The 22371-nt window shown below is 42.8% G+C and overlaps 1 protein-coding gene across 6 annotated transcripts in view; it reads left to right on the plus strand.

Moving 5' to 3' along the window:
• The window catches only part of NUP214 (nucleoporin 214), a 45076-nt gene continuing 22705 nt past the window's right edge, over positions 1-22371 (plus strand). For all 6 annotated transcript variants that reach the window (XM_075112440.1, XM_075112442.1, XM_075112441.1 and 3 more), the window contains exons 1-24: positions 1-116; positions 1580-1775; positions 2613-2764; positions 3023-3227; positions 3716-3786; positions 4129-4192; positions 4912-5015; positions 5612-5718; positions 6342-6408; positions 6995-7118; positions 9002-9163; positions 10267-10723; positions 12106-12281; positions 12966-13057; positions 13658-13747; positions 14124-14273; positions 14514-14672; positions 16860-16963; positions 17501-17683; positions 18171-18256; positions 18357-18440; positions 18776-19021; positions 19748-19909; positions 20864-20972. In XM_075112440.1, the coding sequence (XP_074968541.1) occupies positions 75-116; positions 1580-1775; positions 2613-2764; positions 3023-3227; positions 3716-3786; positions 4129-4192; positions 4912-5015; positions 5612-5718; positions 6342-6408; positions 6995-7118; positions 9002-9163; positions 10267-10723; positions 12106-12281; positions 12966-13057; positions 13658-13747; positions 14124-14273; positions 14514-14672; positions 16860-16963; positions 17501-17683; positions 18171-18256; positions 18357-18440; positions 18776-19021; positions 19748-19909; positions 20864-20972 (3392 nt within the window). In that variant the 5' untranslated portion in view covers positions 1-74. The remainder of the gene's footprint in view (positions 117-1579; positions 1776-2612; positions 2765-3022; positions 3228-3715; positions 3787-4128; positions 4193-4911; positions 5016-5611; positions 5719-6341; positions 6409-6994; positions 7119-9001; positions 9164-10266; positions 10724-12105; positions 12282-12965; positions 13058-13657; positions 13748-14123; positions 14274-14513; positions 14673-16859; positions 16964-17500; positions 17684-18170; positions 18257-18356; positions 18441-18775; positions 19022-19747; positions 19910-20863; positions 20973-22371) is intronic.

Raw genomic sequence — 22371 nt, forward strand, 5'->3', positions numbered from 1 at the left:
GTCAGTGGCGGGCGCGCGGGGGGTTTCCCGGCTGTACGCAGGGCGGCGGGGACAGCGGGGCTGCCGGTGCCGCCATGGGGGACGATATGGACGTGATCCCCGAGCGGGAGATGAAGGTGAGGGGCGGGGGAGGAGCGGCCGAGCCGTGGGGGCTGACGGGCCGTTTGGCTCAGGCTGGGGCTTGGCTTGGGCCCGGGTCGGGGGGACACGGGCGACTCGGGCCGTGAGGGGAGCGGGGCTCGGCCGGGGCTGTGAAGGGTGACAGGCCCTGGGAGGGACTGGGCTCGGGCCGCGGGGCCGGCAGGCCGGCGGGGGCTGGGGCCGGGTCCTCCCCTTGCGGGGCTTGTGAAGCACTTGGGGACTTTTCGGCCGAGTCTGGTACAAGCCTGTGGAGTGGAAGAGGGGCTGGCATGGCCTGTGGTGGAGCCGGGTCTTGGTAACGCCTGGGGGAGGAGAGGCAGGATGTGAGAGTTGGAGAAACCTTATTTTGGGAGAGGAGCAGTGTGTTTCTAAGTCCTGTCAGCATGCCTTGTGCTGGGAATCTCTCGCTTTCTGGAACAGCGTGTGTGGTTGGTTGCTGTGGGACAGCGCAGACTGGAGTCTTGCTGTATGGTGCCAGCCTAGCCCATCGCTGCATCTCCTGGTGTGTTACTGTGAGGCTGTGTAAGCAGGGACATGGGGGACAGATTCCTGAAGCCCATGTGGATCTTCGGCAGCTGCTTTCTGCTCAGGCACCTTCAGAAACAAGGGAGTGGGGCTGTTTGTTTTGCAGAAGTTTCTGAGCTCCTGCACCCTCCTCAGGTTGCAGGAATGTATTTACTCAGTGCTTTGACAATAATTGGAAGTGAAACTCAGGTGCTTGATTTCAGTTACTGGCATCAGATCCAGTGCTCCATTTGACAACTGGCACCTTGGGAAAAGAGACTCATTCCTAAGGGGAATCTCAGGTTTTGCATGGAAATAGCACAACTGCTGTTTCTTAATTTGGTCTGTGTTTTTGGAGTTTTTCTCTCTCACTTTGCTTTTCTCTTCCTGCTTTTATAAAAGAACAAGGTAAATTATGAGAGAAATGAATGCAAAAACCAAGTCTGATTATACAAAGTAATTACTGGGGGTGGGTGGAAGGAATAACTGTGTTTGTTCTGTGTCATAAATTACAGTAGCAAACAAAGACACATCTAAGCAGATATGTGCTTTGTAGCTTTGCAGCAGCAAGTTTTGCTCAATTGTGTTGTACCTTGTGTTGTACCCTTCTTTTTCTTTTTTTTTTCTGTATCTGTTGGCTAGTTCTGGTATGTTTCTGAGAAGGTTCGATATCGCGGACAGATTCGACTCCTACAGGTTTTATGAACGTAGGCACTGTGGAGAAGAGAGATACAGCCAATGGGAAAAAATATGGTGTGATCCCACTCTTTCTTAGCTGAGAGAGAAAATACGATGGGATGACCAGTGGCAGTGTGGGTGTAGACTCTGCAGCTCTTGTGAAGAGGCTTTTCAACTTACTGTCTTAGAGAAGCTGAAGTGAACTATTCTTCTTCACCAGCACATGTACATCTACTTCCCACCTCTCTTACAACAGGATTTTCAGTTCAGAGCACTGAAGAAGGTCCGCATCTTTGATGCTCCAGATGATCTTCCCAAAGAGCGCTCCAGCCTCCTTGCAGTCTCTAACAAATATGGGCTGGTCTTTGCTGGTGGAGGAACCAGCCTGCAGATCTTTCACACTAGAAATCTTCTCATGCAAAACCAGATGGGAGAAGATCCCAATAAAATTGGTAAGGCACACTTGCATCTCATGGTCTTTGCAGAGAGAGTATTATATGGGTTTTTATGATATGGAGCTCTTGACTTCTGATACAGTCCTTGGCATGTTCTTTTGTGCATTTGAAGTTACCATGTTTTTTTGTGTGAGAAGGCAGGAACAATATTTGCTGTAGCTTTAGCTGAAATAAAGCACAGTTGCTGGGAACACAACACCAAGATGCTCTGTGCTAGCTCCTGTTCAAGTGTCACTCAGGTTTGTTCACCTGTGTTCAGTGCCATAGAGTGAGGCTGACTTCTCCTAACTTAAAATGTACCCCTTTCCCTGCAGCCACATACTCTCTTGGTAGCCAGTCTTTAAGCTGTGAGCCTGTGCATGTGTCAGGGATGTGTGCGAGCGGAGGGAGTGAGTTCTTGCACTGAGTTACCTACTCTGACTGAAGGACTGTCCTGCAAGGGAGAAAACGATTGCTGTTCCACCACCTAAGTGCAAAATACACCTAAGTACAAAATGGTTTTCATTCTCCTGTTGTCCTTAGTAACTGTAGCACCTGAGGTATTCATGTGCATACATAAGTAAAACCAAAAACCTGTCCCCTTATTTTATCCTGAGGTTACTGAGGAAGGAAAGTGGAATTTCCTTAGGAATTTGGCAGCTCTTGAGACTGTATTGATAGAGATGAACGGGTTTGCTGTCACTTAGGTTTTCTATATGTTAGCTTTGACAGCGCTGTTAATAGGACTGGTGATTTTTGTATAAACCCCTTCTAATGATACTATTTTACAAGAACACTTCTTGCTGTTTAAATTTGTCCCCTTCAATCTCTCTTCCTTTCCTTTTGTGTTTTAAGTGGAGAATGTTCAGAGTACCTCGGTTCCCCTGAAGTTTCCTGTGCAGCACCTGGCTCTAAACTGTGATAATCTCACGCTGTCCGTCTGTATGATGTCCAGTGAGATTGGTTCCTTCATCGGCTTTTTTGATGTCCGCACGTTCTTAAATCAGGTAAAGCGTACGCAAAGTGGTGTTTTTCTATTATTTTTTTCAAGTTACAGCAGGAGGAGAGGCATACCTCGGGTGGGATTTTATGCCCCTCTGTGAGAGGTGTCTTGTAAAGGATTTGTTCAGTGAGCTCAAAATCTGCTTATTTTTATCAGTCATTAATTTATTTATAGGAAGGTCAAAACCGCTTTGCATTATGACCTTGGGAGAACTTGGTTGTGCTCAGTTTCAACTGTCTCGTGTATTTGTCTTTCCTAAAAGGCAAAACAGCAGAAACGTGCATTTGCTTATCACAAACTGGCCAAGGACTCGGGAAGCGCAGCAATGGTCAATGACCTGAAGTGGAACCCCGCTAGTCCCGCCATGGTGGCCATCTGCCTGTCCGATGGCAGCATCTCTGTCCTGCAGGTCACAGACTCTGTGAAAGTGTACGCCACGCTGCCTTCCTCTGTTGCTGTTACATCTGGTGAGTGGCAGCCTCGGATAGCAGACGGAATGTCTGAAGAACAGAAGCAGACTGATAGGTGTAAAAAGACAGGCTATTTGTCTGGGGAGGAGGTTTCTTTAAAAAAAAATCCTTCACAGAAAGGAACGATTTAAACTTCCTAAGACTCGGAAAACGTGTTGCAATTTAACGGCTCTTTCCTGGTCGATTGGAGATGCTGCATCTTGTGAATTAGAGTCAAATGTGCCCACCTGTGGTTTGTGCTGTCTCAGACTTGACTGTCATTTCCAAGGAAGCATGCAAATAAGAGTCATCATCTGTTGCTTTTTGATCTGTGCAGTCTTGCTTTCTCTGTGACTGGATGATTCCCTGTTTGTTTAATTGAGATTCATGTTTTTTGGGGGCGGGGGGGTGGAAATTGTGGTATTAATTTATTGGTCCTGCTTTTGTGGGGCCTTGTAACTCTCCAGTTCCTTAGTGCTAATGAAATTCTCTGGTTTTTTGCTTAGTGTGTTGGAGCCCGAAGGGAAAACAACTGGCTGTAGGGAGGCAAAATGGCACCGTGGTGCAATATCTGCCTGTAAGTATTGTTGGTGGTAAGGCCTTATGTCTGATCACTAGTTTGCAATATGCTTTTTTTTCTTTGCATCACAAGCTACGGAATTTGGTTGGGTGGCACATCGTATGAGTTGTGAGAAACTGCCCAAGCACTTCAGTAATATCGAAGTGTCTTAGACCAATGTGGGGTTTAGTTTAAGGTTTGCCCCTGCCCACTGAAAGGTCATGATTTCAGAGTGGCACATGATGAGGGTTGAAGAGTGGGTGAGTTGCTCTAAAGCAGGTCTCTGGGCTTTCTGCAAAACTTGCAGTTGGCTTTGTTTGGTGGCTTTTTCTTTGTATTTAAGAGTAGTTTTATTTGCAGAATCTGCAGGAGAAGAAAGTAATCCCTTGTCCTCCCTTTTATGACTCAGACAATCCCGTTAAAGGTACATCTTCTTATTTCTTTTTAACTTGTTTTCTCTCTGAAAATATTTTCACTCATTCCTCCTGATGTTGTTTTTAGTTATAGTAGCCATATACTGCACAGGTTATGTAATTACAATGTGACTTTTAAATATTTGAAAAAAAAATTATATGCTTTATCTCTTGGTTATGTAGAAAAATTACCAGTTGGACAGAGCCTTGTCTATTTCTAGAATGTTTTAAGTATGCATTTTAAAAGCTATTTTTTGCTCATCGATGTGATAGACAGTACTGTCACAAGTAATCTCCCTTTAGCATGAAGATTTAACTGGATATAAATACCGTTCTCATATTTTGTGTGACTTTCATCTCATCATTTTGACTCTTCAATAAAATGTCAAAGCAGTAAGTTTAGAAAAGCACAAACACTTCATTTGGATACGCCAAAACGTCATCCATGTCTGGGAACACTGGCGTTGTCTTGCCTGTGATATTGTCAAGCAAAACAGATCTATTTTTTTGGTTTGTGTTTGAAATTTCTGGGATCAAATAGCTTTTGCCCCCTAACGAGATTGATGCTCTGGAGACAGATCATTGACATTCTTTATCCTGGTAGTTTGGAAGTTACTGATTCCTTATTTGCTTCTTTGTCATTTGCTGTTGTGTGCTGTGCACAGTTAAGACACAAGGAAGTATCATTCTGATGTGTTTCTGGCTGAGGTGTTTGTTTCCTCTCTTTCAGTTTTGGATGTACTGTGGATTGGCACGTATGTCTTTACTATTGTGTATGCAGCGGCTGATGGGACGCTGGAAACGCCTCCAGAAGTGGTCATAGCCATATTGCCTGTAAGTGCCAGCAAGTCACAGTGACAGAAATCTTTGTTGCTTGGTTTTGACTTGTTTGTTACGATGGCAAGTTGCTTTTATTATTCCTACTGGCATCATGTAGAATTTGAGTTTGGTAGTGCTGCAAATCATGGTTTGGGGGCTGGGGGAGTTGAGTGGGGGAAGTAGCATCCACTTGAAAACCAATCAGTAACCTGTTCCCTGCCGAGATCAAATTATGACATGAAGACTTTTAGCCTCGGAAATAAACACTTGGAAGAAATCCTTACCTGATGCAGAGTCCTGATTTTTTTTTTTTTTTTTTAGGTTAGGGAGATTTTTTTAGGCCTGATGATATGCTCTTATTTAGTATCAGGTTATTTATTGTTGGAGGGGTTGTGATATCTAAACCCCCTGGTAACCTCTTTCTTTTCCCTTTACCTTTTGGAGGAGGGTTTCAGTTTGTTTGCTTCGTTCTTTGTTTTTCAAATGGTCTTACGATGCCTGTTCTCACTTCAAGTATGTGGCAATTATTGCTGTACCTGGAGGCAGTTGTATTTATGGGAGATTACTTGATTTCCACATTGGAAGGTAAATTATCAATGTTGGCCTTACAGAAAAAGGAAGAGAAGCGACCAGAGAAGTTTGTGAATTTCATGGAGCCTTGCTATGGGAGCTGCTCAGAGAGACAGCATCATTACTTCCTCAACTATGTTGAGGAATGGTGAGTGGCAGGAGTCATGGCAAAGTCTTTCCCTTGTTATGCATGTCTGAGTGATCAGTGCTGCTCAGTGTGTTGTGTTCCTCCCTTTTGTAAACTGTATAGTACCTGAATATGAGACAAAGGAAATTGTTCTTTTGAAAACACTTTGTGTAAGTACAGCTCATTTCTCCTGCATGCGTTGTCTCCATGCCAACATACTCATTTGTCTGGTGAGAATACATATTATTAATATCTGTCGTAACAATTTTCCTTGAGATTGTAAGTCATGGGTTGGGTAAAGCATGACCTTTTGTCTTGCTTAATTGTGTTTCTATGTGAAGAATCTGCTTCTAACTTTTCAACCACCTGACTTGGATCGTCATTATCTATGATGATGGAGTGGCTGTCGAATCATTAGTTGGCAAAGGCTTTGAGCTCCTGGTGACTAGTGTTAAAGGAAAAACAATGTTCTGCAGTGATGTAGCAAGATATCTTTCCCTCATCTTGGGAGGAAAAGTCAGCTTCATATTGTTGTAACTGTATTCCTGGTTACGAATTTGTATAGATGACAATGAATTGTGGAGCTGGGGACCTTGCTGTGGAATGTCATGTTGGTTTTAACCTATTTGTTTCTATGCTTACAGGGATCTAGTTCTGGCAGCTTCGGCAGCTTCCACAGAAGTCAGCATTCTTGCCAGGCAAGGGGATCAGGTAATATTTTGTTCTTATTGCATTTGTGCATGTGTACCTCCTCTTTCTCAAAAATCTAACCAAGTATAACCTATGTAAGACCTGGAATACAATGAGATGGTATAGTTTTAAAAAACACCTCAAAAGCAAACAAAATCCCTTTCTTTTTACATTGGAGTTGTACAGAATCTTAAGATAAACGTAATTCTTAGAGGAACAAGAGATCCAAGTGACACAAAACAAGGGACGATAAACAGACACACAGTATATTGTGAACCAAGTACCAGAAGTTTATTTTTTGTGATTCACTAGGCAGTCTCAAAATTTGGTGACGCTCGCTATAATAAAGTGATTCATGTGAGGTCACCAGTTGGGGTTAAACAGTAAAACTGTCTGACCTTAACTCTGATGTGCAATGATGTGTGAGAAGTCACATACAGGTCTTCTAAAGGCCCTGATACTTCTGGCATTTCTTAATCTGACAAATTTAAGTAGATGCTCTCTAACTGTCTTTGTAGTCTTATCTTTCAACCCTAGTAGGCTAGAGTTCTGAAGAAGGCTGATCACAGGAAAGCAGTATTCAGATTAATAATCCTACTTTTTGCAGAACTGGGAATCATGGGTTTTGGAGGACTCCAGCAGAGCAGAACTTCCTGTGACAGATAAGAGCGATGATACTCTGCCTGTTGGTGTTGCCGTAGACTACACCAGTAACATGCCTATCCCGATCAGTAAGTCTTGTTAGTCTTTCCTGTGGGATACTCCAATAATAGCAAGATATGAGGGATTTTTGAGGGCCTGGTTCTCAGGGAGATCATTCTGAAAGGGAGACCGACACAGAGAACACCTCCTGCCTTTTTATACCAAGCCCACAGCACATGTGGGCTTACTTCTGTGTGAGGCTTATAATGGCAAAGTGTTAAATACAGCTCTTCCTCAAAGCTTTCAGCAGCCTGGGACACTACACTAACAGACATGGCAAACAAAGCACCTGAGTTATGTCTGTGTTTCACAGAGCCGGAATAATAGTGAGTTTAAAGGAGTCATATTCTAACATTGGGAATTTCAGACTGCCTGTGATGTTTTCTTTATTCTTGTAGCTTATGTCGTTTGCGGAACTGTTTTGTATGAAGTACATTTGCACTGATCTAAAAGAAAAGTGGGTTAGTTTCTAAGCCAGAAAAAGCGAAGATCCTTGAGGTGACTGCATAGGTTTTGATTCAGTATTAAAGCACAGGCCTGTACTGACGGAACCCTTCTGTGCTTTGCATCTAGCCAGTCGCATTATTGCTGTACCTTCTGTGCTGCCTGAAGGCTCTTCAAAGCACCTTGTCAGAAGCTGAAACTGAAGATACATCTGAGCTATTGTGTTCTACCTTAGTGAATTCTGAAAACTCTCCCTTGAAACCCAGAGACAGATTGAAATAGAGATGCCTTCAGGCAGAGTGGAAGGTACTGCAGTCAGGAGTTCCTGAAGAGCACAGGAGGGTGCCGATTAACTGAGAACTTTACCTGAATGAAAACCTACAGAAGGGGATTGAGGTCAAACTTTGTAATTGAATGCAAAATTGAATTTGAAGCATGTTCTCTGTTAATCTATACAGTTATTGGATTAAGGAATCTGTCAGGACAGCTTTTTTTAAGCCCAGGTTTTGCTGCCTTAGAGTTTTTAGAAAGGTTTTTGGAGAAGCTTTTTGCTAACGCATTCTCTGCATTCTCACGGAGTGCAGTCAGCTTGCTTTTGGCTGCACATTAATTGGTTTTGCAGTTCACAGCAAGTTTGGGTTGCAAAGAAACCTCATTTGTCCTGGAGCTTGCCCTTCCCTAGCATGCTTTTTCTGAAGAACCAATAAGTAGAAAAGCATGGCCATCCACTGCGCTGCCTGACAAACAAAGCACCGTGATTATAGCAGACTTTTCCTGCATCCTGGATTTGTTGGGGTTTTATGCTTAATTAAGCACAGTTAAACCATTATGGAAAATTTTTTAGAGATATAGTGAGTGGTTTGGGGCCTTTAACTGTGCTGAGACTATCTGAACTGAAGCAGACTCTATGGTCAAAGCTGCAGCTGCACAGAACACAAGTATTTTATATCAGAGGTTCAGATCATCAGGATGTTTGTTTGATGTTGGCTTTCCTTAAAGTGAAAAAGCTTCCTATCTAGCAGTGCTCTTTTGTACTTTATGTATATGAATGTTAATGATGTGACAAGACCTAATGGAATGTGGGGATTTTAGAAAGGCATAAAGGATTAAAGGAGGGAGCAGTGTATAGGTGGAAGAAAGGACTATTTCGACATAAGAAAAAGCTTGGCACAGGAATTCATGGTTGAAAGTTGGGCTTTGTCATTCGGGAGATGACATTTGATTGTCAAAATAACCCTGCATCTATGAATTTATGAAACATGAAGCCAGGAATAGGAAGGAATAAAGAAGGAAAAAAAGAGTTTAGCATTCACGGAGAAGCAAAGGAACAAAGACGCAAGTGAAAGCAAGAAGGGAGAAACATAAGAAATATTGTTCTAATCAAGTCACGTGAAGGTGCCAATGCCAGTAGGAACAGAACAGAAAATTTTGGCTGCAGGACTTACATATGTGATCTCTGGTCTGGCAGGTGATGAGAAGACCCTTGCTCCAGCTCCAGTTCTGATCCTGCTCTCTACGGATGGTGTGCTCTGCCCATTTTACATGATCAATCAAAACCCGGGGGTCAGATCACTTATTGTGACCCCAGAGCCGTTGCTGTTAGCAGGGGAGAGAGTTCCGAAATCATCAGGTAAGTGCTCCAGTGGGTTAGGAAAACAGTTGCATTTGTGGATCTTTGTCATCTTCATCTGTCAGTTTGGTATTCAGACATGTATGTGGTCACAGAATTTTTTTTTTTCTTTATAATGATAATGGGGAGCAGTTCTTGAGTGTTTTGTGCTCCCAGGACTGTTCTCTCTTTCGTGCATCAGTATGAAATTATCTAGTCCTGTTCATTATATGGGATCTCAAGCACATTGCAGACTGTGCACTTAGACTCTACTGTGCAATCAACCTTTGGGGAACAGGGCCAAAGAAGTTCTAGGAGGTCCTTTGCCCAGCTTTGGAGTGTATGACTGGAACTGCAGCAGTGACTGCAGGCTTTCTCTGCCTGGGGACAAGGAGGAAGCACTGTGCAGACCCAGAGTGCGGTCTGCATGCTGCAGAAAGGTGATGGTTTTCCACTGTATGTTTTGCCACAGGAGGCCATAATATGAACTACAGTGTTTGGCTGCAGCAAAAGCTTATTTAAATAAAGCTTTCTACAGCACTGTGAAAATTGTTAGCAGGTGAAGAGTAGTAGTTTTACCCGAGTTATATATGTGTTACCATATGCAGTGTCCAGTAGGCAGTTTCCTATGTTGGGGTTATCAGGTAAGCTGATTGTTTTGTTTGTCTGCATGCATGCAGTAATAACTGCAAACCCACCTTTTTCCTCCCTAAGCCCAAATTTGCTTCTCCTTCCCCCAACCAAATGCTTTTGTTTGGCAGCCTGCCTTTCTGCAGCACTGGCTGACTTGTGTGCTGACAGCCTGTTTTATTTGAGATGGCAGGAACCTCATGAAAATCAATGGAGAAAGGTGAAGCCTTTTCACAGGGAATTCCAGACAACATTAATCTAGACAGACCATAGTATCGATCGTGGCTTGGACTTTGTGCAATTTCTGTACTGCTTACTGGGTTAGGGGACTGGAAGCTTGGCTCTGTCATCTCTCTTCCTCACCGTACCGTCTGTCCAGTGAGCGAGATAGTGCTGAACTGTCTCCATCAGAGAGCATTTGGCCCTGCAATATCTTCTTGCATTAGTCAGTGCAGCCAAATGAGTTTGTTTCTTCTCCATTTGTTTTTCTGCAGGAAGTAGTGCCACAACTCCAACCACTCCTCCAACTTCTTTAAAGCCTGACCAGGTACCAGGTGTTGCTCCTACTGCACCTGCCTCAAGTCAGCCTCCTGCGGGGGGTGGAGCAGCTGCTTTTTCCTTTATGCCTTCAACTGTGAAGATGCCTGGCACTACCAGCAGTGATCCTCCACCTTACCCCTTTGCCACTGATGCCTCCAGACAAGCCCCGGCTCCCAGTCTGACTGGAGCAGCAATGTTCTCTTTCTCCTCTGCTTCTCCAAAGGCATCCATGACTCCCACTCCTTCTGTAGGCACCACTACAGCTACTGCCACCTCCTTTTTGTTTGGATCCATGAACTTTAAACCAGCTGCAGACAGCTCACCTGGGCCACCACTGTCGTCTACACCTGTTGCACAGAAGTCGTCTTTTGCCCCTTCAGCTTCTTCAGTTAAAGTGAACCTCAATGAGAAGTAAATAAATAAGTAGTTAATGCAGTGGCTGGATAATTGTTAAATTGTTCCAGGCATGGACAGAGCATGGTGGTTCTGAAGATGCTTTCTGGCTTTTTACCCTGACAGGTGTTCCCCATGCTCCCAAGGAAGCACTGAGGAGGCCTCTCTTTATCCAAGACATAGCCATCTTGGCTGTAAAAACCTTCCCATGCTAGAAGTTGTGTTTGTGGGCAAAATGTTAATCAAGGGACGATGCCAATAATTAGACTGATAATTTGCCAAATTGCCAGCGACCTAGTGTTTTCATGTCTTTGCTTTATAGACATCAAACGGTAATTCCATGCCTTGGTTTGATGCAAATCATGGTTAAAGTCTCCTGAAAAACACTGGGATTTGAAATCCTTTATGCCTGGGACTGATTCAGTGTGGTGCTGGTAGTTTCTTTGACTGAAGGTTCCTTACCCTCAACCTAAAGAGGAACTTGCAGAGCTGAGAGGAAGCTGTACCCACAGTTAATGGATTTCTTTTCCACTCCCGTGTTCAGTGGAGAAGGTGCCACACCTTTTGGTTTTGTTCCTAAATGGATGCTTGGTCCCTGAACACAGGATCTGAAATCTCCAGAGCTTGTTCATGCCAACTGGAAGAAAACTAATATTGAGTAGAAGCTATGCAAAATGGATTTGAGTGATGAATGTTCTCAGATTTCATATACCCACTCTTCCCTCCCGCTCCTGAGACTTGCTCTCTTTTTTTAGAAAGAACAGTTTAAAACACAGAGCTATGTTAATTGCAGCTGCTTTCTACGGAGAGCAATTTTCATGTAAATGCATCATAAGAAATTTCTGATGGCTTAAATGATTATTTTTTAATTAGAAAAATCTTTACTACGCCAGATCTGATGGTAGCTCTTATGGCTTTTTAAATTTTATATTTTATGTATAGAGCAAATGATACGCTTGTGAATTGGCTGAATATTTAAATTGGCTGCCTTGAGGAGCTGAGTTTGCAGATGAATGGAAAATCGTATTTTCTTGCAGAATTTCTGTTGTTAGCCTTGCTGCAAGGATGACACTGAACAGCAGCTCAGACTTGCTATAGTGGGTGCTCTGGTGTAAAATGGTGAGGTGCATTTTGATGCAGGGTAGCACTTTTTGCTGGCGTTTGGCTTTTGCTCAGTGAGTGAGTCCATGGTAGCAGTCTTCGTGGTTCCACATATTCAGAAATTATATGAATGGTTCCTTCCCACTACCTCCAGAAACTACACTTGTTATTTTGTATCTGGAGATTGAGTTGTTGATTGCAGAGGATGTTAATTCATTGGAACTTAGTCCTTCTTTTTGAATGGAGGGAAACAGCCAGGACCTGTTCAGAGCTGAAAGATGTTCTGTTTTCTGTTGCAGGTTCACTGCTGTAGACACCTCTTCTCCCACTAGCAGCAGCGGTCAATGCACTTCCACAATGTTTTCATTCTCAACCACTTCAAAAACTGCTTCTGGAGGTCCTCTGAGCCAGTCCACGCCCCTCGCAGCCTCCCCTACCACACCACTGAAGGCTTCGACCCCTGTGCCTGCCGCAGGTACGAGTCTGATGCATATTGTTGGGAATAATGTGTTATAATCAATGGCCTAAAAGTTTTAGGACAGAGTGAGCTTCATTTGACTTTTCTTCCTTGTTTTTCCTGCTGCTTTACCCGATGCAGCAGACCTCCTGATTTGCATACCGTAATGATGTGATGGACTTAGTACTGAAACTGAGTTTTTCCATTTGTGTACTTTGTTCCCCAGAGAGCCATATGCAAAATGAATATATTCAGCTTCTTAAGTTTATTCAGAAGTTTTGGCATTTTCAGTGCTCAGTAATACAGCTCTGGTTATGAATGTTTCTGAGCAGTCACACAAATCGGTGCCTTATCTTGCATCTGGAGTGACTGGAGTTCAAAATGGTCACAAATGAGTTTAAACTAGATAGCACTCATTTGTTAGTAGAATAATATTCCACCTCTCAAATGGTGGTGTGACTGGGGGTCTTGAGGTCCTTCAGGAGTGGTTCAGGCAGATATGGCGGAGTGACAGTTGTTACCGTTAGCGGAGAAGTTGGATGGGAGTAAAACAGCATCTAAGGAAGGTGTGTTCTTGCACTGGGGCCCATAGCGCTTTGCTTTTGGATTTGACAGTGGTGATTATGGTTGTGTCTGATCACAACCTGTTTTCTCAAGCTTTGTATAAGTTCTTAAATTACTGTTGCTTTTTTTAAATCCCAGTGGCACGTCCTGCTCAAAACATGCCTTCAGCTTCTTTACTACAGAAGACAGCCAAAATCACCCCATCTGCAGCAAAGCCAAGCTCTACTCAGGTAATGGGAACTTGAGTGGATTCTTTAAAGGTGGATGTTTTCCATGGCTCATGAATTGCTTAGAATTCATTGGACTGAATGGCTATTCTTAGGTTGAAGAACTAGCTAGCTTTTGACATTAAAACAGTAGCAAATCTGTGGGACTAAAAGTATTTTCTATACATGGCTTTGGAGAGCTGTGTTTTGATGTATGTTGTCTTAATCAGAGTTGTAGAAACTAATTCTTCCTGTTGTTATGGAAATGAGGTTTCACAACCTTCCTAGCTAATAAGCAGTCAAGAGATGCCTTGACTGTGTGTTAAGAGACACACCAAGTTCGTTCGGTATTAAAATCAAAGCAGTAATACAGAGCAGCACACAAAGATTTCTTTTGCTTTCTTAAAACTTTAGCCACATATCTTCAGGTAGTCTGCAGTCCTACTTCATGCGTGCACATACCAGTCTTGGTTTACTCTGTATCTAGTATTTATGCTTATGACAGTTGTCTCCCTGGTGACTGGTGTCTGAATGGAGTTTCTAACAGCAGGCCTTTTTTGATATTCTAAGCTTCCTGTTGCTAAGGATATACCCCTAATACTGTGTTTGGTTTTTTTTTTCCAGGGCAAATCAGCACTCCCTAGCACAGCTTTAGAGAAACAGGCCCACCAGTGGAAGGATTCAGATCCTGTCATAGCAGGAATCAGAGAGGAGGTGAGATTTTCAAGCAGTTTTCTTCATTTTAGAAGCTGTAAGACCACTGTATAGGTATTCAGACACTTATTTTCAGTTCACCTCTGTTCTGATGGTGTCTGTCAGTAGTTTGGGAATCAGAATGGAAATATTTCCCAAGACAACCAGCCTGCTTTGTTATTGCTGTTTGTGTGTCCTGTTCGGCCATCTTTAATTTCAGTCACTGTGCTAGAAAATGTAGATATTCTTTCCTGTTAATGTTCAAGAGGAATTTCCTGCTTTGGCTGCAAAGTGACAGGTGTTTATGGTGTAGTAGAAACATTATCCAAGAGCTGCGACATTTGTTCCAGACCCAGTGTGTTTCAGTGGCTGCACTTTCTTCTGCTTGACTTTGTAGATAGCACATTTTCAAAAGGAGATGGAGGAACTGAAGGCCCGGACTTCCAAAGCCTGTTTCCAAGTTGGTACTCCAGAGGAAATGAAGATGTTACGAACTGAGTCAGATGATCTTCATACCTTCCTCTTGGAAATTAAAGAAACAACAGAGGTGAGCAGAATATCTTCCAACTGTTTAGCTCCTCAGCAATGGCTGTGTCTCACCTGATGTTCCTACTTAACCTGGTAAAGCTGAGCTGATGTAGGTGGAACATCTGACTATGCTGCTTTAATATGGGAGTGACTTGCATTTGTACTTTCAGGCAGACTCTTGCAGAAGCCCCTGTGCTAGAGGTGGCAATTAAAAAATGTTACTTTGAACCTTGTCCATCTGTTCTATTTCTGTTTGCAGTCACTTCATGGAGATATTAGTATTCTGAAGACAACCTTGCTGGAGGGATTTGCAGGGGTAGAAGAGGCTAGAGAACAGAATGAACGGAATCATAGCTCGGGGTATTTACACTTGCTGTATAAGAAACCTTTGGATCCCAAGAGTGAAGCACAGCTTCAGGTATGAAGCATGTCAGCCAACTTCTAACCTAGAGTTTTAAATAAAATAAAACTGAGGCTTGCACATGCAAGTGCCCAGCAGTTTTGTTATGCCCTAGGTATTTGCTATTTCAGCATAGTCTAGTAAAAGTGTGATGAGCTTTGTTTTCCATGAGTTTGCAAGATGTGCTGAAAATCCTCTCCTAAAGCTCCTCTGTGGTGCTGCCATTTGCAGCAATGATTCAAAACTCCTGGTGATGGGAAGTAGTTCACCTGAGATCTAAATCTATTCTAAGCTTAGAATGTGACTCTTGACATCCTGTTCCTTCTCAGCCTGTAGTGTTTGCTATGGGATTTCAGTTAAAAGAATATTCTTTTTTTTTCCAACACTTTGTAAAAGAGTTCTTGGAATTATTTTTATCTTCAGCAAGTGCCTTATGGAACAACTTGATGATTTATTATGACTTACAGAATTGTGTGGTTAATTTCATGGATGGTGGAGCATAAAGCTAAATGACATTCTAAAAGCTGGAGCACAAATGAAAATAACCAGCAGTACATAAAGAGGCTTTCAAAGACACGAAGGAAACTAGGGGTGAAGCACTCTTTTCGTTACAGTTCTGGTGATGAGAGGGCTATTTAGCCCTAAGCAAAATAGATTGAATGTGCCCTACAAATTATATTTGGTCTTTTATACGCTTATAATTTCCCCTCAAGAAGTTTGACTAGCAGGCTGAAGATATAATTGAATGTCATCTTTGTTACGGTAGGTATCAAGAGCATGCACACAGACAACTACTAGGAATCAGCTGGTCTCTAATCTTCACCTGGATTCTGTAGATTGATTTACAGTCCTAATTGTACGCCTGCTTTGATGTCCACTATGCCTCTGTGACGTTTCAAGTTCATGCTCATGACTTCAGAGAGATGATAATATTGAAATGCTTGTTTCGCTGATCTAGAGAGGGGATTGTGAGGAAAGAACAACAGAGTGGGACAGAAGTGGAACTGGATTGGAATGTAAGGGGAGAGCTTTCAGGACAACTTTCTGAAAGTTTATGAAAAGACAGCTCTAGTCTGACTCTTAAATTTTGTTCAGTCTACATCATCCACATTCTCCTGGGTGAGAAAAGCTCACTTAGTCAACTTTGTGTACTAGGTTTCAATGAAGATTTAAAGATCCTGAGGCTTTTCTGATGTCCAGCCATATTGATTTGCTGTCCAGAGAGTTGCTGCTATATAATACTCATAGTTGCTGGAGAGAGGAAACCTGTGCTTGGTACCGTGTAACACTAAGCCCACAGTAGGACTGGATTTGGTTTCAGGTTGGATATGTCACATCAGAATTTCATGCTGTATCTTGAAAACAGCTGCAGTGGAATTTTTCCCAAGCTGTGTTACTTGACTGCTTCATTGTTGTATTTCAGTGAGCACTCTGCTGCGATGAGCTGAAACCAACTGCAGTTTCCAGTTCCATTTTACGAGATCAAAGTTCAAGACATGTTCATGCCATGAGAGGCTAGAGGCATGACAATAATGAGACTGAATGCTGGTTTTGTTTAGGGATCAGGGCTTGCAGCCAGAGGTCTCTGGCTTAGTTGTGCTGGTTGCACAACTTATGTGGTTGTGGATAAGTCACTTTACTCTCTGTGCTTTTTTTTTTTCTTTTCATTTCCTACCTATAAAAATCAAGTTAATTCCTTGCCTTAATGTGGGAGTTGTGAGCATTTGTGAATGCTTTCATGAATCATAGTCTGTGAACGATGGTATCCTAGAGCCATGTGAATAGCTTGCAAAGCTTTGATCACCTATAATTGTTAGAAGCTTCAACATTGTAAAATGGGAGCAAATGACTCATGTTCTGGAAATGAGATTTGAAATAAGATTCGTTTTGTGTAATGTATAATGCCTGATGTTTGTAAAAACCCTTTCTGTAAAGACCTGCCAATGTTTTGCAAACATTATGGAAATGATTATTTCTGGTTGGGAGCTGGGATAAAATGTCCAAGCCAAGCCCTGCGGGTGCCCCATTAATTGATAATTAGGTTTTCACTATGTTGGGTTCTGTTGTGCTGATACAACTTCCCAGGCAGAAACAGGGGAAGTGCCGCATGGCTTGGACTGAATGAGCCCAAAGGGTCTTCAGCTCCTTCAACTGAAACTGAGACTTCTGAATTGAATTAAAAGCTGACTTTATTTTGCATGGTAGGAAATCCGACGCTTGCACCAGTATGTGAAGTTTGCTGTTCAGGATGTGAATGATGTTTTGGATTTGGAGTGGGATCGGCACCTGGAACAGAAGAGAAAGCAGAAGTAAGTAATTGAAATTGGAATACAGAACAACTGTAAGGAACATGTCAGTTCCTAATTGGGCATTAGTGTCTAATCAACAGACAAAAACCCTTTTCCATTTAACAGTATGATCTTTGTCAAGAGGGTCTAAGAATAAAGCTTGACTAAGACACCTAATGGGAGCTACAGGTTCAGACTATTTGTCTTTGTATGTGTTATAAGCTTGCTGCATCTCTGTGTACATCTTAAACAGTGGTTATAGAAAAACTCTTAAGCTGCGTAGAAACCAAATGCATCTATTGGTGGTAGCTAATGAAACCTTTCCAATAAATAAAACATCTTGAAGTAAATGAGCTAAATGAATAAACTTGCAGCATATCCAGAGTAGGAACAGGCATTTGAGACGACCTGAACTGCTTTGGTGTTCAAATCAAACCATGTTCAACCTCATGGAGTTTAAGTAGCTAGAACCACTAAACTACTTTGTGTATGCATGCCTGCTTGTGGCCAGATATAGAGAATGGTCCTTATCCCTGTCTCTTGATCTGATGTCTTAAGGCGCCTGATAGTTCCTGAGCGAGAGACTTTGTTTAACACCCTGGCTAATAACCGGGAAATAATCAATCAGCAGAGGAAGAGACTAAATCAGCTCGTGAACAGCCTGCAGCAGCTCCGACTGTATAATCAGACATCTCAGTGGAGTGTTCCCAGTGATACATCCTCTTTTAGCAATGCTCAAAGGTATGTGAAACGCGCGTTCCCGAGTGGTGCTGACACTCCTTCTCTCTTGCCCTCAGCAATGTGCAAGGGTGCATCCTCTAAAGAATGATGTTTTGTGGACATGATGTGGGAGGACAGGATGTCCTAAAAATCATACTAAACTATGCCTAGGTAATACAGAAGCTCATTGGTTATATTCTGTGATACCCTGTTCGATGCTTATCAGAAATTTCCCCTAAAAGTTATCGGTTTTTATAGTAAACAGGATAATAGAGTCTCCAGGCTGAGGTACTGCTGGTTGTCTGTCTGAAGTCAGGGGAAGAAGAGAATGGCTCCTAGATTTTCCCAAATAAAGATACACATTTTTAAATAGCACAGTATCTAGAGGAGCCAATTGTTCTTCCAGATAAGCCAATGGTTCTAGTGGCTCCTTTGGCCCCATTTTGTTCCTTATTTGGTTGGTTTCTTTCTGCTGATTGTGGTTTTTCACTGTTCTGCCTTGTCCCAGTTTTGACAGTGACCTTGAAAGCCTGCGCAATGCCTTGATGAAAACTACTTTGGAATCACATGCCAAACCTCTGCCTAAAGTACCTGGTAATTTATTCTTTCTTCCTGGCATTCACACCATAAATATTAATTACTTTTTTTGACTTGCAATTTGATTATAGACTAATAACTGTCTTCTGTTTTCCAGCTAAATTATCCCCCGTGAAGCAGGCACAGTTGAGGAATTTCCTGGCCAAGAGGAAAACTCCACCAGTTAGATCTACAGCTCCAGGTAAACCTTCAGTTACCATAGAAGCCTGAAATGCTTTCCAGGAGAGTGACTTACCTGCTGTGGGAAACAGTCCTGAAGTTAGCTTTTGGCTTGTCACTCCTCGACCCCTGCTTCTCATTTCCTGTTCCCCTATCTGCTCTCATTAAGAAATTTTGTCAGTAACTGTCTTGTTGAAGGCTGCCTTTCCTGGCAGTTAAGAAGTCAAATCCTATCAATGCAGGATTAAACAAGCCAGTAAAAGAGCATCCTAAAATAGGGCATCTCTGTCTTGGCTGTTAGGCTGGGTGGTTCCCTCAGTTTAATATACATACATGATTTTGTTTCTGATATTGCAGCAAGTTTGTCCCGATCTGCCTTCTTGTCCACAAGATATTATGAAGATTTGGATGAAGTCAGTTCAACATCCTCAGTTTCCCAGTCGCTAGAGAATGATGATTCACAGGCAGTGGACCAAGAAGAAGAGGCTGCTCCAGTCCAAGTCCCTCGTCATGCTCCTGTAGTCCGTACTCCCTCTATCCAACCTGGTTTGATGGCTCAGTCTCCGTCCTTTGGGAAACAGCACCTCTCCCTGGGTACTTTGAGTGAGTTGTTCTTGCAATATCTTCCTATTCTGCATGCATTCTTGTCGGTATCTTCAACCACTGTATCCATTGCCAGCGCTTCAGGTCTTAGAGAAGTGAGATTCCAGATTTACATTGCCGAGTTTCCAGAAGCAGTTAGCAGAGTGACATTGTAACTTCATGAACTTGAGCTAAAAGCACTAAAATATCTTGACTGTGTTTTTCTGGTAGCCTGTTTCTTTCAGATAGTATTGACCATAGGTAACACTGTCTTCCTTTAGTAATTTGCCTTAAGTGTATGCCATTATTTATTAAAGTACTGCCCAAAGACCAGGAAACTGAAGTACTACTGCATTTGGTTGGTGTGGGCAAGGTTAGGAGTTCTGAGCCCCGTGAGTCACAGTAAGAACTATATTTGCATACACTGAGTTTTCCTTGTGCAAGAGAGGGTTTTTTTTGTCTCCAGCCAGAGAGAAAAATAAGGTGTCAGCAGAAGTGTCTGTAACAGCAAACTGAAAGTCACCTATGCATTGAAATGACAGCTATTGAGACTTACTTGCTAAATTCATTGGGATATACAGAAACTGCCAGGGACAGACTGTGTTGATTGTTTAAAAGGCCTGTGCGTCAATCTTGTCAGAAGGAAGCTGTGTACTTAGAGGAACTGTAGTTCAGCAAAGGCTTTCAAGTCTCCTTGATTTGTAGAGATACAATGAACTGTAATATTTTTGTTCGTTTGTTTTTTAGTGCCTACGTCTTCAAACAGAATCATACCACAAGGGGCAGACAGTACAATGCTTGCCACAAAGACCGTGAAACATGGGGCCCCTGCTCCCACTGTCACTGTCCCAGCACCACAAGCAGCTGCTGCTGCAGCTCTGCGGAGGCAGATGGCTAACCAGTCCCCAGGTAAAAGGATGGCTAATTGCCCAAAAGACCTCTGAGCAGTTGAATGTGGCTTTCATAGGAATTTAGTGCTTCCAAGGGAGAAGATTATCAAACAGAATGTGCCACAGATCTGTATTTGTTGCACCTCTGAGCTATCCAGTGCTTCTTTGTCTTCCTCCTTCCTGTAAGCTACTAGTACAGAATGCCTGAGAAACTCCCACCTCAGGTTTCTTTGTACCCCTTCTCATCTGTGAAGTGGCAGATATGTCAATGACTCTTAGGAGGTCCTGGCATAGCAGTTGATCTGTGTGCAAGAAACACTTTTGGAGAGCAGAGAAAGGATGTCACAGGCCAATATTAATAACTCTTCATTATTTGCTATGCAATTAAATATCTGAATTGTAAAACAATTCTAATGAAAAGTTAACGGTGAACTATTGAGTTAAGCCTTGGATCTGCTTGTAAGGTTTTTAGTTGATAGGGGAAAGGTTCCCCAATTTATGCTGTTCTTTGGTTTTAAGCATTTCTCGGTGCCTCCCCAGTATTGCGGAGTCAGTGCAGAAAAGAAACAAAATTCAGTTACCGGTGGAGTAATTGGATTAGTTTATTTTCCTTGCCCAAGGAGAGCGTAAGTGCAGAAAGTGGACTGCTGACATGAATTCTGGTAGAGGCTGGGGTGTAACTAGGCAGGTCATTTCTGGTAACCTAAAATGTTACAGCGTAGGTAAGGGAAAGCTTGTAAGAGTAATTGGATTTGGTCAGCTGACAAGGAAAATTGCACAACTCTCAGAAAGCTGCTCACTTCTTTGGTGTCCTTATTGAGGGCTGACATATCAAACATTCTCGGCCAGATAAACCACATACCTTCTAGAAACTTGCATGGATTTCTTCTGGAGTTACTCATAGGCACTGTGTTGAATGAAATGCATAATATGGAGATCATCTTTACCTCTTTTTTTCCTTTTTTCTTTAAAGCTGTAAGCACGTCCTTGACTGAATCAACTCTGAAGAACGTTCCTCAGGTGGTAAATGTGCGAGAACTCAAGACTGGTGCATTGGCTCCGGCTGTCTCTGCTGTAATAGGGTGAGTGGGTGCTCCCCTTCTTTCTGGTAGCCTTCGGTAGCACTTGCAATAGAGCACATCTGCCAGTGGGGAGCAGTAGTAGTGTTTTACATAGCCTAACCATGGAAGGCCTAAGGTGGGTGCATTTAGAAGAGCGTCTTGTGTTTGTGGAATGAAAGGAAGAAATATTTTCTTTCCAGGTCATTCAAGGATTTGCTAATAGCTTGTCCTGAACAAACGATGAGACCAGTATTAACCTCCTTCTCCATTAGTCTGTGAAATGTGCTTTAGTGCATCCCCTCCTTTTGGGATCCAGCAGTTTCACTGCTAATACGTACTTTGAATCCGGTGTCTCCCCAGCCACTACTTCTGTTCTGCCTCTTTCTGTGAGGGAAGTGCATCCCTCTGTTGCTGAGTGTGGTCTGTGGCCTTAAGCTGTCCAGATGTCGTTCCTTCTACTGTATCATCCGCTACAGAGAAAACCTTCTCTGGAGCTGTGCCTCTTCAGTCTGTTCCCAGATTCTCCCACTGGGGGAGGGAGAACTGCACTCTGGCTTTCCTGGAAACTTGTCTCAAATTTTTGTGACCAGAATTTTGACTGAAGGGTTGGGTGTCAATAGGGGCCGATCACTTTGGAAAAATACAGAGCTGCAAGGCTGTCTTCCTCATGAGTAAATTGTGAATATTGCCTTCTGGTATTTAACCTTGAATTTATGAAGTTTTCTTGTGAGTTAGCTGTAACATTTGGCTTTCTACTTCTCCGCCTCCTACAGACATCAGCCAGCTCAGCTCATTCCAGAGATTTCTGTCTTATCACCAGGCTCTGTCACCAGCCACAGAACCGGTCCTTTTCCCTGTTGTCGTAACAACCTTGGAACTGTCTTTGCTTGAAGTTCCCACTATTGCTTAAGACCAAGATAACACATGGCCGTTTCTGGGCTGGGGAGGCAAAGACTGAAAAGTCTGAGCAAAGTTGAGCCTACTCCATAAAGCAGGATAAACGCGCCATGTAAATCTGATGTAAGTCTGCATGGAGTTGCAAATGCTTTATCCGTATAACTGTGGGCTATACATGCAGCTCCTGGAACAGTTTCTGCTGTGGCGTCACTTCTAGTTTTCATATATGTATGTATACTCTTCACTGTCAAATTAAAAAGGTGAAATTCCTTTGATGCAGCTTTTCAAAAAAGGGAAGAGTTTTACTCAGCTGCTGACCTTGAAATTTACTTCATGGTTTCTTCTGCATTGTAATTGGGAAACAGTTTGGGAACTTTATCACTTTTAGAAGAAAATAAAATAGTAAAAACTGAGACGGCGAAGAGCACTGCTACATCTTTTGAAAGTAAAATTTGCGAACAGCTCTGCTTGGGAAATTTTGCTAAAAGCAGTGTGATGACCAGGAAGAATTCTCCACCCTTTG

The sequence above is a fragment of the Phalacrocorax aristotelis genome, chromosome 17, assembly GCF_949628215.1.
Source record: "Phalacrocorax aristotelis chromosome 17, bGulAri2.1, whole genome shotgun sequence".
Lineage (NCBI taxonomy): Eukaryota > Metazoa > Chordata > Aves > Suliformes > Phalacrocoracidae > Phalacrocorax > Phalacrocorax aristotelis.